The sequence below is a fragment of the Nyctereutes procyonoides genome, unplaced genomic scaffold (assembly GCF_905146905.1).
Source record: "Nyctereutes procyonoides isolate TBG_1078 unplaced genomic scaffold, NYPRO_anot_genome, whole genome shotgun sequence".
Taxonomy (NCBI): domain Eukaryota; kingdom Metazoa; phylum Chordata; class Mammalia; order Carnivora; family Canidae; genus Nyctereutes; species Nyctereutes procyonoides.
The window spans coordinates 60,636,728-60,652,300 of record NW_026575126.1 but is presented as its reverse complement, the minus strand read 5'-3'; the positions used below and the strand labels follow the sequence as shown (position 1 = coordinate 60,652,300).

The following is a 15,573-nucleotide window of genomic DNA, read 5'->3' as shown; positions in this document are numbered from 1 at the left end:
GAAATGCAAATCAAAATCATAATGAAGTACTGCCACCTCACACCTGTTAAGACGGCTATTGTAATAAAACAAGACACCAGCTGCTGGCAATATGGAGAAATTAGAACCCTTGTGCACTGCTGGTGGCAATGTGAAATGGAGCAGTCGCCATGGAAAATACTATGGCAATTTCTCAAAAAATTAAAAAATAAAACTACCATACGATCCAATTCCTTGTCTGGGTATGTACCCAAAAGAATTGAAAGCAGGACTCAAACTGGTATTTGCACACTTGTGTTCATTGTAGCATTATTTACAATAGCCAAAAGTAAATATAACCCAAAGTGTCCATTGATGGATCAACAGATAAAACAAAATACAGTATATACACATGTACACATCTGGATGTGTACAAATATGTAGACATAAATATGATACAAAACATCACCCTAACTTAACAAGGAAGTAAATTCTGACATGTACTACGATATGGATGAACCTGGAAGACATTGTGCTAAGTGAAATAAGCCAGTCACAAAAGGACAAATACCATATGATCCTATTTATATGAGTACTTAGAATAGGTAAACTTAGACAAAGTAGAGTGTGGCTGCCAAGGGCTGGGGGAAAGCAGAAAATGAGGAGTAATTATTATTTAGTGTGGATGGCGTTTCAATTTGGAAAGATGAAAAAAAGTTTTGAAGATAGACAGTGATGATGGTAGTCACACAACAATGTGAATGTACTCATGCCACTGAAACATATTTAAAAATGGTTAAAATGATAAAATTTCTGTATTTTGCCACAACAAAACCAAAAGTTTGGAGGGAAAAGTGCCCAAAAAAGAGGGAAGGAACAGGAAAACAAAGTAACATTTAAATATTTAAGTATAACTAACATGCCAGGCACTTTCAAAAATATTAACACAATTTTCACAAGCCGCAGATAATAGACTTTATAATCCCTACTTACAAAAGCGAACAGCATTAGAGATTAATAAAGAGCTTGCCCAAAGTCACACAGCTAGGAAACAATGAAACTAGAAGAATAGTGCTCAGGTTATATGAAGAGAAAAATGCAAAAGGTCAGAATCCAGCCTAAAGAAAAAGATGCAGGGTTAGGAAAGGGCCAATAATCTTGGGAGCAACTACTCACCTGAAGGGGGTGGACATCAGTGGCCCTGAGCACCAGAGATGCGGTGCTGAAACAAATTCCTGGGGTGATGAAGGGGGAGGTAACAGGTCGAGGGTCAAACAGGTTTGGATGGTTGCAGACTTTTCGCAGCTGCATCAAAATGTTGATGACACTCATGAAATGGCCTGTGGCTAGGGTCTCCTTAGTTCTGGGAGAGAGGAAAAATGTATGGGGCATCCTGACAATCACATCTGTTCCAATAAAGAGCCCCAGGGCCCACCCTCAGGCCTCCCTTACGTGGTCTGTGCCATGAAGTCATCATAGAGGCAGCGCTGACGCTTGGAGAGCCGGCAGCGGATAACATGTTCATACTTTTTAGGCATCTGCTTCTCAACATCCACCTTAACTCGGCGCAGCAAAAAAGGCCGCAAAACCTAAAAGCAAATAAGCAAGAGGCTGACAGAAGAATGATGGGCACTGAGCCCCAGCCTAGCCCCTCTAGCTGGGTCTTGAGCTGATGACCAGAAGAACCCTGGCTTAGCCCTTCAGTAAATACTCATGAAGCCATAAAGCATGCCAAGAACCAACCACGCAGAGAGGAATCAAATGAAAGCCCTCTTCTCAAATATTTACTATTGGTTGAAGGAGACATACACAAAGATGATGATACCATACCTAAAGAAATGCTTTAAAAAAAAAAAAAAAGACACTGAAGGCAGAGCAACTAACTACAGGAGGAATGCCTCAAATTACATTTCCAGGAGGAAATGTAAATTTATAATATTACGAGAGTAAATCCAGAAAAGCTGAGAACAAAAATTGTGGCAGTGACAGTACAACAGAAAACAAAAGGCAAATCTGAAATCCCAAGAGGTAAAATCTGATAGGACATAGTCTTTAAATTCACATGGAAGAAATGGAAAATAGGAATAAAACGAAGGAAAGAGACATAGCTAGTGAAGTCTTTTTCGTTTCTATTCTGATTTACCAAAATGAAGGTGTGATGAACAAAATCGAGCAGAAATAGTAGACTATAAGACTTGAGATTTTGGCTTAGAACAGTGTGTGTTCAAGAGAAACTTTGAATTAAAGATATCAAGTTAGAAATTTAAATAGTTTGGTTAAGACTGTAAAAATATAAAGTGGAGAATTCTTAAGATATGTTCCTGAGATTTAAAAAAAGACAAGAATGTTGAGAGATGTTATTTAAAAGCTGGACAAAGCAGTTGAGTGTCCAACTCTTGATTCTGACTCAAGTCATGATCTCAGAGTTGTCGGACTGAGCCCTGCATCAGGCTCTGTGCTTAGGGTGGAGGCTGCTTATCCCTCTCCCTCTGCTCCTCCCCCTTCCTTTCTCTAAAATAAATAAAATCTTACTAAAAAAAAAAAAAAAGGACGAAAGGAAAGGAGCCAGAAAACAAGAACAGAGAGAGAGAGAGAGAGAGAGAGAGAGAGAGAGAGAGAGAGGAGAGAGAGAGAACCCAATCAAAGTTGGAAAAAACCCTAGTAAGAAGAAATCTGAGCAAGGACTGATCAGTATTATTCTACTTAGAGAATGAAGACAGAAATGTCACCATCAAAAAAAAAAGTAAAATGACGAAGATGATATAACTCAATTTGCCTACGGCTCAGTCACTAGAACCCTGCTACATGACACTGAGTGAATTCAGCCCAGCACTGGCTTCCTTTCCCCTAAAGGTTTTCTAGGTAATGCCCTTAGCCTGCCATTCCCAATTCCCTGCCAAATGTTACAGGCCCTACCTTGTGGAGGCGTTTGACTAGACCTTCATTGTACTCTTGGCTGCCCTCAATCATGCCAGTTAGGGGGTTAGAGAACCATTCTTTAAACTCTCGATGAGACTGGAAGACATGGGGCATCAAAAAGTGCATCAAAGACCACAGCTCCATGAGGCTGTTCTGCAATGGAGTTCCTGTAAGGAGCAGGCGTCTCTGGCTGCAAAGAAACAGAGGGAATTAGAGGGAGGATGATCATCAAGGTCCCAACCTTCTGAGCATCTCACCCTTCAAGCTAAGTCAACCTTCCTACAAACCCCCATTTCCATCTCCACCTGTTGAAGTTGAGCAGTGACTGCCAGCGCTGTGACTTGAAGTTCTTGATGTTCTGAGCCTCATCCAGAATGAGATAGCGCCAGTTCTTACGGCGGAAGGCCTGGTGGTCCTGCAGCACCAGCTTGTAAGACGTGATACACACATGGAAGGCATTGGGCTTGGTCCAGCCCTGAGATATCAGGAGAAAGCAGCAGATAGTGGAATGAAAAGAAAAGAAAGGATAAAGAAAAGACATGCTAAGGTCCTCAAGGGACATAAATCAGGTTGGGAAAAAAGAGAAAGCCCCAGGAGCAGGAGGCAGCAACAGAAAAAGGTGGGAAAGGAACTCCTCTGAGGAAAGGGCTTAAGAGTAAAAGAGGTATGGGGGGGGGGTGATCACATGGACAGCGAACCTGCCGCTTGAGCTTCCTCTCTTTCTGGGCTCCATAGTAAGTGAGGATTTTAAAGCTGGGGCACCACCGTTTCAGCTCCATCTCCCAGTTCAGCATCACACTGGTGGGGACAATGATCAAATGGGGACCCCAGTTACCTGTTTAGCAAAAGAATAAGAGATGTACAGCATGGTGACTATAGTTAATAATACTGGACTGCATATTTGAAAGTTAAAAGAACACATTAAAAAATTCTAATCACAAGAAAAAAGTTTTTGTAACTATGTATAGTAGTGGACGTTAACTAGACTTAGTGTGTTAATCATTTCACAACACATACTAACATCAGAACATTATGCTGGATCCTTAAAACCTACATAATGTTACATGTCAATTATACCTCAACTTAAAAAAAAAAAGATTTTAAAGAGAATTTAAAAAGAAAGAAAAATTAGAGGTGGTAAAGAAATGCAAACTGCGGTTCTATACTAGTCCCTCAGGTATAACCCTGATCACTCTAAGGATCCCCTCCTAAGAATCCTAGCACCTACACTGGCATCTCCATAGTTTCTGACCAGTCAAGGAAGCTACTAAGCAGGAAACAGTGTTTCACCATCCAGCAACTAGTCACCATTAAATAAGCTTCACAGGGAATTGGTCAAGGAGATCCAAGAGGAAGGGCCCTGCCTCGTTACCTTTTTCACAGGCCAAGTGGGCAAGCAGGGAGATGGTCTGGATTGTCTTGCCTAGCCCCATCTCATCAGCAAGAATACCATTAAGCTTCTTCTCATACATAGTAACCAGCCAGTCCAGTCCAATGTGTTGGTACTCCCGGAGCTGGCCTCGCAGGAGCAAGGGAATGGGTGTCTTCACCTGGTAGGGAGGAAGAGAGATATCAAAGTAGAAATGAGGCCTTAGTCACTGAGAATCAAAAAAGTCAAGATAAGAGAAAGCAGAAGCTGGGGTCAGGGGTTACCTGGGTAGTGGCCAAGGTGTAACCCTTGGGCTGAAGACTTTCAGCTGCCGCAGCGATGTCAGTAATCTCCTTCTTAGGGCCTAGAGTAGTGGTGGGTCCTGGGGTAGGAGGTCCACTGCCCCCATCTGCCTCACTCTGCTCTTCATCCCGGGCAAGCAAGTATTCCACGCCAAAGTCATCATCTTCCTCCTCTTCCTCATCTGCCTGGCTCTGTGATCCAGACTCCTCAGACTCCTCAGACTCCGATTCCTCTGATTCTGAACTCCCGCTGGTTTCTTCCTCCTCTGAATGCTCATCTTCCTCTTCCTCACTTTGCTCTTCAGCAGATTCTGAAGCACACCAAGGCTCAGTGCTCACCACACCTATTCCCCTCCAAAGCCTCCCCCACAGCACATCCATGACCACACATTCACCTGACTGACTGCTACTGTCCTCAGGACGAGCCTCTTCAGCCTCTGTGGCCCCCTCTGCTTCACAGTCAGAGCTGTTAGCCTCAACCTCCTCCTCGTCCTCTTCTTCGCTACTCCCAGAGCCTGGGCCAGAGGCGTCAGAAGCATAGGCTCCCGCATACTGCTGCAAGAGCTCTTCCATAGATAGCTCACCTGGGGAAGAAATGACACATGAGCTTCTTGGTGCTTCAAGGGAAAGGAGGTAAAGGAGAAAGGACTGAGGGCTGCCAGCTCATTTTATGTTGGTTTCTACAGACACTCCTGGGCTCAGGTCTGAAGGGAGATAAGAGTTTGCTTTCAACACCAGCTACTAAAGCCAAGCCACACAGCCTTGGCCAGAACCATGGGTGATGCTGCCTTCCACTGGTAAGGATATCAAACTAAATCTCTTTAAGATTCAAGTCAAACACAGCCAACATCTTCTTACATCATTTCCACTTAGCTGTCCTATCACTTTGTTCAAACTTCCATCAAAACTTGTCATATTCTATTTATAATTATTTAACATCTGTCTTTGTCATTAGACCTGGAGTTCCTCTGAGGGGGATAAAAAGTCTTATTCATCCCTTTATCCCTGGAATTCTGCACAAAGGAGACACCGAGTGGACGCTCAGTAAACATCTGGTGAATGTCACCTTCTCGAGCCAACTCGCTCAGCTCCATGGCATGGTCCACCTCCCCTTCCAACTGCTCCTCAGCCGCTATAGTTTCCTCTTCATCCTCCGCTAAGAAAGAAAATGAAGCAAAATCAATGGGAACAGAATTATAAGACCCAGTCCAAGCTGAACAAAGGAGAAAGCATTAAATATTAGGTCTAGACAATTCAAAGGGAAAGGGGCAAAGGATACAGAAAATAAGCCTGACCTTCATCCTCATTGGCAGTAAACTCTTCGTCATCCTCATCTGGATGCCAAGGCTGTTTGTTGCGCTGTGTAACAGAGGGTGAGGGTTTCACCTGTATGGCAAAGGATAAAAAGGAAGAAGACCTAAGGTTTAAGCAACAGGAGAAAGGTTCAATGTTGAATACATTGTCACAGAACAGTCTCTGTTCCACTGAGTGACAGCTGCCACTGGTACGGTCCCAGGGCAAGGATGCAATCAAGGGTTTTCTTTCAGCACCAGCTACCAAATCCTGGCCCCACTGCCTGGGGAAGGATCTGTGAAAGTGCTAGATAAGAAACACAGGCCCCCAACACCATCCCTATGCACTCAGACATATGATAGAGATCTTAGGTCCAGAAAAGACTTCAAGATTATCATCCTAGCTCCAAACCTAGAAACCAATAGGGAGTATTAGGACTATTTCACAGAAGTGGCAAAAACCAGATTAAGTATCTTTTTCAAGGAGACATAGCAGTTAAAAAGTAGAGTACAATACACTCTTCCACTACAGCATCAGAAACTGCCCGTATCAGAATGCAACTTGCCCCAAACCCAGATTCTTTATCCATCCCCAAATGAGAGCCAATTACTCTTAACCAGAGAGGACTCCTGAAAACCACAACCAACCTTATAAACCAGAACTCAGTCCTTGAACCTCTACCTCTGTTCCCACTTTTGAGTCCTCCCTCTACTCATTCTCCCCATACCTGTATCACCTGCGAAGGCTCCTCTTCACCACCTTCTTCAGGCCCATCTCGGGTATCACTGTCACGAGATGAGGGGGTCCTCGAGGGGCTGGAAGGCCCTCCTAGCAGCTGAGGGGGGAGGGAACGGAGCAGCTCTTCCAATGGCAATTCTCCCTCACGTCGAAGCAGCTCAATCTCACGCCTCTGGGTCTCTGCATCATTGCCTTCCTGTTGTTCTTCAACCTCAATCGTCTCCTCATCATCCTCTTCCTCCTCCTCTTGGGGTTGGAAGTCCCCATCTATAGCAGGAGAACAAGGTCACAAAGTCCACGGGGCCCTGCAAGCCACAGGGTGGGTTTTCAGCTCTGGAAAGGGTACATGAGGAAGAGTAACAGAGCCAAAGAGGACACACACCTTCATCGTCCAGCCGGGAAACCGGGGGTGGAGGACTAGAGGCAGCTGAGGAAGAGCCTAGACAAGGGGAAGAGCCAGCTTTGCTGGATGCTAGTGGCTGGTTGAGGCTCTGAGATAAAAGGTCTGAGTACTTTTCAGTCTGCCCCACAATGAAGTCCAGGTGCAGGTCCAGAGCTTTTTTACGCTTTTCCTCAAGCCGGGACTGTTGCTTGAATTGCACCACCTGCCACAAAATGAAATGAACAGGTCACTAACAATCTTTTATTCATGTACCCTTTACCTAACACTTAAGGAAACTTCCTCTATGTTAGACTATGAACTAGCTTTTCAAAAGAGAAAAACTAAAATAACCTTTCCTTAAGGAAAGCACAAAGGGAACAAAGGAAAGTGAAGAGCCAGTTTAACTTCAGGTAGCAGGGGAAAATACACAAATGTATCTGGAGTTGAATCTTTAAGACTAGTAGGTGTTCCCAAAGTGGGAATGACGAGAAATGCATTCCAGGCAGCAGAAAAAGCACAGGTAAATTACCAGGGATGGGCAAAAAAAGGAATTTTTGAAATGAAGAAAGAAAAGGAAAGGAACTAACAGGAGACAAGACTGAAAACATAGACAGAAACCAAGTAGCACTTGAGAAACAATAAAACTTAACATAAGGGAACAAGTTGATTACTGAGAACTTCAATGGTATTTAAACAGCTAAATGGCACTAAGAGGTTGTAGGAAAAGTGTGCAGAATGCCCTGTAGAGGACAAGTGGCCTAGAGGGATCAAGAAGTCTTATTAACAATCCCCTAAGGTATGGCCATATTTTTCCACTCTACTTCTTTCTTCTTCCTGGCACTCAATGCTAGAGAGATCCAATGCACAATGGAAATCTCACTAGAATCATTTGAAGTTAAAATATTTATCTCTCAAGTTTTGATCATTCCTGATACCATGCTAACCATACCAAGCAAACCTAAGGCATTTCCCTCTTCCAATCCCTGCTGCCTACCTTCTCCACATTGCTCCAGAATTGCCTGACATCTTTGGCCATGGTGGAGGCAATTCGGCGTAGCTTGGCCTGCTCTTCTCTCCGAGCCCGTTCCTCCTTCTGCCGCTGCTCCTCGTGGTGCCGGATGACCATGCGCACAACCTGTGGAATAAGGAACCAGAGTGAAAACATTCCAAGGCCAATCTCCTACTCCCTCCTCAAATCAAAAGCAAAGATCGTAATCAAGTCCAAGAGATCTGGGAAATCGGCTTGTGTCTTGAGACTATAGGCATTAATAACCACTCTATACTGTTTCAGTTTGGTTTTCAACCCACATATCAAGGAAAAGGAAACTGGGAAAAGAAATAAGGAAGGTAGGCCCAGTTGATGACATACCTTACGGGCCACACCCCGTTTCCAACGACGCTCCTGAGCAAAGTCAGCAGAGAGCCACTGCATCTCCTCACAAAGATAGTCCCAGTGGCCTTTGGGGCGGGGAGGCTCTGGCACTTTAGGCAGCCTTTTCAGTGACCAGAAACCCTCTTTCCGCAGCTCAGCAATCCGAGTCTCAATCTCAGCCTCCTAACAAAGAGGAGCTAGGTCAACCACTGCAAATAAAACCTACCTCACAAATACAGCTGAATTCCTGGGCACTGATTATATATAGGCACTGTCTGGACTGAGCATTTTACATGTCTTACGTCCTCTTACCAATCCTGAAAGTAAGCAGGTATTACAACTTTTTCAAGTGAGAAAAAAAAAAAAGAAGATAGGAAGATAAAAGTGATTTACTTGAGATCACACAACCAAGAAGTGATAAGAGCTGGAAATTAAAAATAGGTCTAATGACTCCAGACACCAGATTTCACATTCTGTTATTTCACTCAATATCCATGCCCTATGGAATATAAGAAAGACTGAGGAAAACATATTCCAAGGGAAGCCTCTAGAGAAGCAGGGAATGAACCCTTCCTTATGGACAAAAGATCATCATCGCTGTTGAATTCTGCTTGAGAAAGAGTATGTTCATGCTTAGAAATTTAAGGCCCAATTTACATAATCCTATTTGTTTTTAGAATATATATATATTTAAAGATTTTATTTATTTATTCATGAGACAGAGAGAGAGAGAGACAGGCAGAGGCAGAAGCAGGCTCCATACAGGGAGCCTAATGTGGGACTAGATCCTGGGTCTCCAGGATCAGGCTCTGGGCTGAAGGCAGCACTAAACCGCTGAGCCACCCAGGCTGCCTGAAAAATACTACTTTTATAAAAACATACATTTTGATGACAATATTGAAGTTACACATAGAAAGATTAAATGATAACAAAAGAGAACACTATTTCTACAATGGTTAAATTCATAAAGAAGTAAAAGCATCTGAAATCAACAAAGGTGACTTAAAAACTTGGGCAGCTCCAGTGGCCCAGTGGTTTAGCACCACCTTTGGCCCGGGGTGTGATCCTGGAGACCCAGGGTCAAGTCCCACATTGGGCTCCCCGCATGGGGCCTGCTTCTCCCTCTGCCTGTGTCTCTGCCTCTCTCACTCGCTCTCTGTGTGGGTCTCTCATGAATAAATAAAATCTTTAAAAAAAAAAAAAAATCTTAAAAAAAAAAAAAAACCTCAAGACAACTGGGGTGCCTGGTGGCTCAGCTGAGCATTAGACTCTTGATTCTGGTTCAGGGCAGGATCTCAGGGTTGTGGGATCCAGTCCCCAGTCAGGCTCCCCCCATAGCTTCTCTTCCTGTCTCTCTCCTTCTGCCCCTCCCATACTTCCTCTCTAAAATAAATATTTAAAAAGACAAACTCAAAAGACAACTGCCTTCATTATTCTTATCCTCTCCAAATAAAAATTAATCAGAGGAAAAAACAGCCAGCAAAGAGAGAGGGAACTAAATGGCCTGATGGTGAAAGAAACATCAAGATGGGGGTATTAGATCAATGGCTCTCAAATTTAAGCATGCATCAAAATCATCTGGAGTGCTTTTTAAGACAGATTGATGGACCCCACCCCTCCAGCTTTAAATAGATAGGTGGAAGTGGGGTACCAACAAATTTACATTTCTTTTTTTTTTTTTTAAAGATTTATTTATGATAGAGGGGGGGGGGCAGAGACACAGGAGGAGAGAGAAGCAGGCCTCATGCCAGGAGCCCGACGTGGGACTCGATCCCGGGACTCCAGGATTGTGCCCTGGGCCAAAGGCAGGCGCTAAACTGCTGAGCCACTCAGGGATCCCCCAAACTTGCATTTCTAACAAATTTCCCAGGTGATGCCAATGCTGCTGGTCCAGAGATGAAACTTACCACTGGATAAGGCAAGAGAGACCGGAGAATAAAAATGAGAAGTAGAAACCAGTAAATCTTAAGAGCCTTACAGGTTTACAAAGCACTTTTATGTCTATTTCTCCCTTAACTTAAACCTCACAACACTCTATAGACTACTACACCATACTACAGCCTTATAGAAAACAAGGCTCAGAGATTAAGCAACTCAAGACCATGTAAGTTAAGGCAGAGCCTATACTCTAAATCCACACAGAGGGGGAGCTCAGCGGTTTAGCGCTGCCTTCGGCCCAGGGGGTAATCCTGGAGACCCAGGATCAAGTCCCATGTCAGGCTCCTACACGGAGCCTGCTTCTCCCTCTGCCTGTCCCTCTGCCTCTCTTTCTCCCACTCTCTCTGTCTCTCATGAATAAATAATCTTTAACAAAAAAATAAATCCATCCATCCATACGGAAAGAAAAGTAAAATGCTCAAAGGACATAGGAGTTGAAGAAAGAAGAATCCTCAGAGACCTCCCCAATACATACATGCTTGGCCTGCTCTGCAATCTCAGCATGGCTCTTCTCCCACTTTGGGCCCTTGTTAGCCAGGTCAGCAGCCTGGGGTAAGCTGAGCCCCTCCAGGGGCACTGTGGCACCATCTGGGGGCCCTGGAGGTCCATCCAGAGAGGAATCTTGAGCTATATGCTGGGGGGAGATGCCGCCTGCCCCACTAGAGGCTGGGGAACTGGATGAGGCAGGGGACACAGGATTGCTGCCTGTCATGCCGTCCGACACCATCTAGAAAAACAAAAATGATAAATAAAATGAATGTTTACTTTACTTAGCACCATACCAGCAGTTCTCATCGGGCGCCTGGGTGGCTCAGTTGATTAAGTGTCTGCTTTTGGCTAAGGTCATGATCCCAGGACTTTGGGATCAAACCCCGTGTAAGACTCCCTGTTCAGTGGGGAGTCTGCTTCTTCTTCTGCCCCTCCCTGCCACTCATGCTTGCTTGTTTGTGCATGCTCTCTCTGAAATAAAATCTTTAAAAAAAAAATTCTTGGGATCCCTGGGTGGCGCAGTGGTTTAGCGCCTGCCTTTGGCCCAGGGTGCGATCCTGGAGACCCGGGATCGAGTCCCACGTCAGGCTCCCGGTGCATGGAGCCTGCTTCTCCCTCTGCCTATGTCTCTGCCTCTCTCTCTCTGTCATAAATAAATAAAAATTAAAAAAAAATAAATAATTCTTGATATTATTTCATTCTATCTTCACAAGGAAAAACTCCAGAGTAAATGATCAATCTTGTTTTTATAAACACAAATAATGCGATATCGTTTTAAAAAGACCTTCAAGATAACAAAGCCAAGTTTACAGATGCAAGAAAAGTTATAGCTTGACATTTACAGTTTCTGAATTCAAGAACATACTAGAGTAGATGATTTCAAACGCTAATGATTCTTTCAGAACCTCAAGAATTTCATTCACGTGAACAACTCCCTCTTCTTCCCTCCTTTATACATCAAGTGTGGCATATGGACCTATTAGAACAAATCTGAGTTACCACCAAATTCAAAAGGCAACAAAGACCACCACCAAGATCACTTAAATCTTTTTATGTTCTTCAAAAATCTTGGTAGTTTCCTTTACTAGGAAGATGGGAAGGAAAGGGAGTCACTATTCTCAAATATTCACCTATTACTTTACAAGCTACTGCACAAACAGTAATAAGTAGGAAATAATATCTCACTTAAATGTAGGTAGTGAGGAAAACCAAAAAAATCACTCTGGCACACTAGCCTCAAGTGTGCCACTGAAATTCCTCCCTCAGTTAAATGACAAAAGACTGTATGTCACAAAATTCCCTAGGTGCTCAGGAAAATTTTAAGTATCAAATCCATACCAATTAAAAACCTACCTATGCAAACCTATATATGTCTATTCTCAAAAGCCATGTTTTTTCTACTCTTCCATTTCCTTGGTGCTATATTATAAGGAAAGTATAAATGCTACACACCATCCATAATGCTCCAATTCCTAAAGAAACTGAGCTATTCTCAAAGCTCTCTGTCTTAGAAGCATGTTGTCCCAACCCATTTCCAACCTGGCCTAGTTGAAACCTTTTCAGGTAACAAGGAGTTTCCACACTCCTAGTGACCAATATTACACTAATGTCAAAAAAGAATGTATCTAACAGGCTTGATGGTCAACATAAGCACCAAAAATTTTCCAGTTACCTAGGATCATGGAAATGTGGCTAAAACTGCCACATTTTTTTCTGCCTCAGAGCCAACAACCCACAAAGCAAAAGCAGAGAAGGAACCCGTCCACTTTCAAACCTGTGTCTGCAAGATTGGGAGCTGAGGGTGAGCAGGGGAGGGGCTGCTCTGCATGGTCCCACTCCCAGGCTCCTCTTTGGACGCCTGAAGAATGACTGGGTTGTTATCACCACTGCTGCTGGCCGAGGGGCTGGCGTCCGGCTGCAGGGCATGCTGGGAGCTGGCCTCATTCTGGGCCACCGGCCACCGGGACCCGCCTTCCAGGGCCCGGGGCCCACTAGGGCGTCCCAGCCTCCGCTCAGGTCCACCGGCCTCTGGAGCACCTAAGTAGGGTAAAAAAGAGTAAAAATGGGTTTTAAAATAAGATTAATGAAGCTTAAAAAAAAAAAACAAGAATAACATTAAAGAACAAAGGTAAATAAACAATGATTAAAGCCTATGTTTCTTGGGCTTCCGCTATGTGTCATACCGTACTAAACACTGTCTTGATACATTCTGTAATCTTCATACCTACCTTGCAAACCACGTTACTTTTCACACCTTTATAAACGATTAGTTTCTTCAATATATTGAAGTTAGATCACACAGAAAACATCCCAGACCTAAATGGAGCCTGCATTCTACTATTTTCCCTATTTTACGTTAGAAAGTCAGCATACAGAGACCTAAATGACTTGCATAAGGTCACACAGTAAGGAACTGATAGAAAGACTTATATTGAGGTAGTCTGATACCAAAACCATGGAGAAGGTGCTACTCTCCTTGGGAAAATCAGGGTTATCAGACCTTTCTCTATTCACAAGGCAACTTTTGTGCTTGTGCCACTATCAAAAAACCAAAAATACTTATAATTTCTCTCATCTCAAACATCTTTTCCATTAGCATCAGTACACAAAATGGTATCTGAACCCTCACCTGTGTGAGCTGAGACCACACCCCCTGTGAAAGTCTGTACTTCCACGGTGCCGCCGTATTGAGAGGAATCACGCCTGAAACAAGCATAAGGGAAGGAAAACAGGCAGTGAGGAACTGATCCACGATTGGTTTATTCCATGATGATTTACGAACATCAAAGCCTTCTTTACGACAACTTTTAAAGCTTTTAAATACACCAAAATCAAAGGTTGAAGAGAATTATAGTAAGGAAAGCTCACGTTTCAGAAAAAAATAAAAGCAAATCATGTTTTGCAAAAACACAATTCCCTAAGAGAGCTAAGATTCTGGCTGGAAGAGAAGCACTGCAGTGAAGCAAAGAACAAAAAACAAAAAGTTTAAAAAGCTTAAGTGTAAAAGGTTCTAACCACGGAACAGAGGGCAAATAACAGCAAAAAAAGCTGTCACATCCAGAAGCTCTGAAAGATGTTGGCTCTCCTTTCAAGTGAGGATTGAACAGAATCACAGGAGAATCCACCCTTCCTCAAGGCAGGGCCCCCATAACTCCTATACCTGCCCCATGAGACACTTCCTCAAACACAAGAATTGCAGCAGGAGACATTAGAGGAGAAGTCAGAAGTGAGAAAGACCACTCGGCAAAGAACCATGCCCCGGAAACAGGTAGGGTAAACCCACCAAAGGCCCGGAAGTGTTTCCCCAGTGTTTAAGGAAATTCCTTAGCCACAGTGCAGGCTTCGATTCACTCCTTCCTCCACAACAGATTCACAAGACACGAGCTAACCAGAATTCAAGACGCCTGAACTCTTGACCCCTGGCTTCACTGCTGCCTCCCAACTCCTTCCAACAGACTGACCCGGCGTGACCCCTGACCTCTACCCCCAGTTGCCACTAAACCTAAACTAGCCCCGCCCCCTCCTAGACTCCCACCCCACCCAACGTGCGCGACAGACTGGGGGAGGGGCCCGCGCGTGCGCGCCTGGAGGTGGAGAGAGCCGGCTGCGCGCACCGCCCGGGGGCTCCCGCCAGAGCCCAAACCCACGCACACAAGGGTCGCAAGGCTGGGAAGTCTCTCATCCCTACCCGTCAGGGAGCCCCCCACCACCAGACCGCGAAGGGCTGACATAAGGGAGGGTTCGTGCCGCCAGGTCCTGGTTACTGACTGGATATGGTGGGCGCGCGCCCCGACTCCTCGTCCCACGCCCCCCTTCCTCTTCCCGCGCGCCCCTGGGGGGGGGGGCCTGGGTTTGGTGGGCGGGCGGGAGCGCACCTGGGTCCGTCCTCTCAGGGCTCGCTCGCTCGCTCAGGCACGCGTGCGCAGACGGACGGGAGGGGAGAGGAGATGCGCCTGGGCCCTGTGCTGGCCGGCCTGGCCCCCCTCAGCCTGTCTCTATGGGCGCGCGCCGACAGCCTCGCGCACCGGCCCCGGGGCCCCGGCCGAAGGTGCGCGCGCAGCACCCCGGGAAGGTGGGAGGAGAGGCGGTGGCGGAAAGATGCGCGCGCAGTCTCCCGTCAGGGGAGGGGGAACTGTGGAGTGTCCGCCATCTTGTCTCCCTCTCCTTACCTGCGTCCTCGGGGGCGTGCGCACCACCCCCCCTCCCGCCGAGGAGGGGGGAGGGCCCCCTCTTGGCCGCCGCCTTTGCGGCCTTTAAATTCCCCTGGGGCCCGCGGCTACTGCCACCGCCTTGCTTCCATTGCCTCCTCTCACGACACAGAGATGCGGGCGGTGGGTGGGAAAAAATGGAAGACGCTACTCTCAGCGAACCGCCGCCGCCGCTTCCGAGGCCCCACCAAAATGGCCGCCGCCGTCTCGGCCGCCACCACCACCAGCACCACCACCACAGCTCTCTATCGCTACCGCCGGCGCGGCCCGTCCTCTCGCGAGAGACAGTAACTGGAGGTTGGAGGATCGGGGAGGCTCGCGTGCTAGCGTAGGGCGCTGTCCGAAGCGCAAAGCAGGCTGGGTGATGTAGTCCTCTGGAGACTCCGCGCTTGCCCCGCGGCAGAGCGTCTTTATTCTCCACAGGAGAAAGTGCCAGTGGAGCTGCATTGCGGCTGCCAATTCGGACCAGTCCCCCGTTTTTTAATAGATCATCCAGAGAGCTGAAGCAATTTGTCAGGTACTTTCAGCAAGTTAGCAGTAGAGCTTGGGCCTCTGGATTCCCACGGCAGTGTACTTACATAGCTGCTTCGCTTTACACAAGGGTG

General features: G+C 45.8%; 1 protein-coding gene and 1 non-coding gene across 5 annotated transcripts in view; both read right to left on the bottom strand.

Annotated features, from left to right (window-relative positions):
- Positions 1 to 15,232, bottom strand: part of SRCAP (Snf2 related CREBBP activator protein) — a 32,454-nt gene extending 17,222 nt beyond the window's left edge. For 3 of the 4 annotated variants that reach the window (XM_055340172.1, XM_055340169.1, XM_055340173.1), the window contains exons 1-18: positions 14,930 to 15,232; positions 13,390 to 13,463; positions 12,535 to 12,797; positions 10,747 to 10,998; positions 8,331 to 8,516; positions 7,956 to 8,096; positions 6,962 to 7,184; positions 6,569 to 6,846; positions 5,844 to 5,934; positions 5,615 to 5,704; positions 4,944 to 5,132; positions 4,531 to 4,859; positions 4,250 to 4,427; positions 3,576 to 3,712; positions 3,183 to 3,352; positions 2,875 to 3,067; positions 1,411 to 1,547; positions 1,135 to 1,321 (exon numbers count right to left, since the gene is read on the bottom strand). In XM_055340172.1, the coding sequence (XP_055196147.1) occupies positions 1,135 to 1,321; positions 1,411 to 1,547; positions 2,875 to 3,067; positions 3,183 to 3,352; positions 3,576 to 3,712; positions 4,250 to 4,427; positions 4,531 to 4,859; positions 4,944 to 5,132; positions 5,615 to 5,704; positions 5,844 to 5,934; positions 6,569 to 6,846; positions 6,962 to 7,184; positions 7,956 to 8,096; positions 8,331 to 8,516; positions 10,747 to 10,998; positions 12,535 to 12,588 (2,835 nt within the window). In that variant the 5' untranslated portion in view covers positions 12,589 to 12,797; positions 13,390 to 13,463; positions 14,930 to 15,232. Of the gene's footprint in view, positions 1 to 1,134; positions 1,322 to 1,410; positions 1,548 to 2,874; positions 3,068 to 3,182; positions 3,353 to 3,575; positions 3,713 to 4,249; positions 4,428 to 4,530; positions 4,860 to 4,943; positions 5,133 to 5,614; positions 5,705 to 5,843; positions 5,935 to 6,568; positions 6,847 to 6,961; positions 7,185 to 7,955; positions 8,097 to 8,330; positions 8,517 to 10,746; positions 10,999 to 12,534; positions 12,798 to 13,389; positions 13,464 to 14,635; positions 14,811 to 14,929 lie in introns of those variants that run through there. The other variant, XM_055340171.1, reaches the window with a different exon arrangement.
- LOC129520354 (small nucleolar RNA SNORA30/SNORA37 family) lies at positions 6,023 to 6,151 on the bottom strand. The gene has a single exon (XR_008666586.1). It is a non-coding gene; the product is annotated as a small nucleolar RNA SNORA30/SNORA37 family (small nucleolar RNA).
- Positions 15,233 to 15,573: the final 341 nt, after the last annotated feature.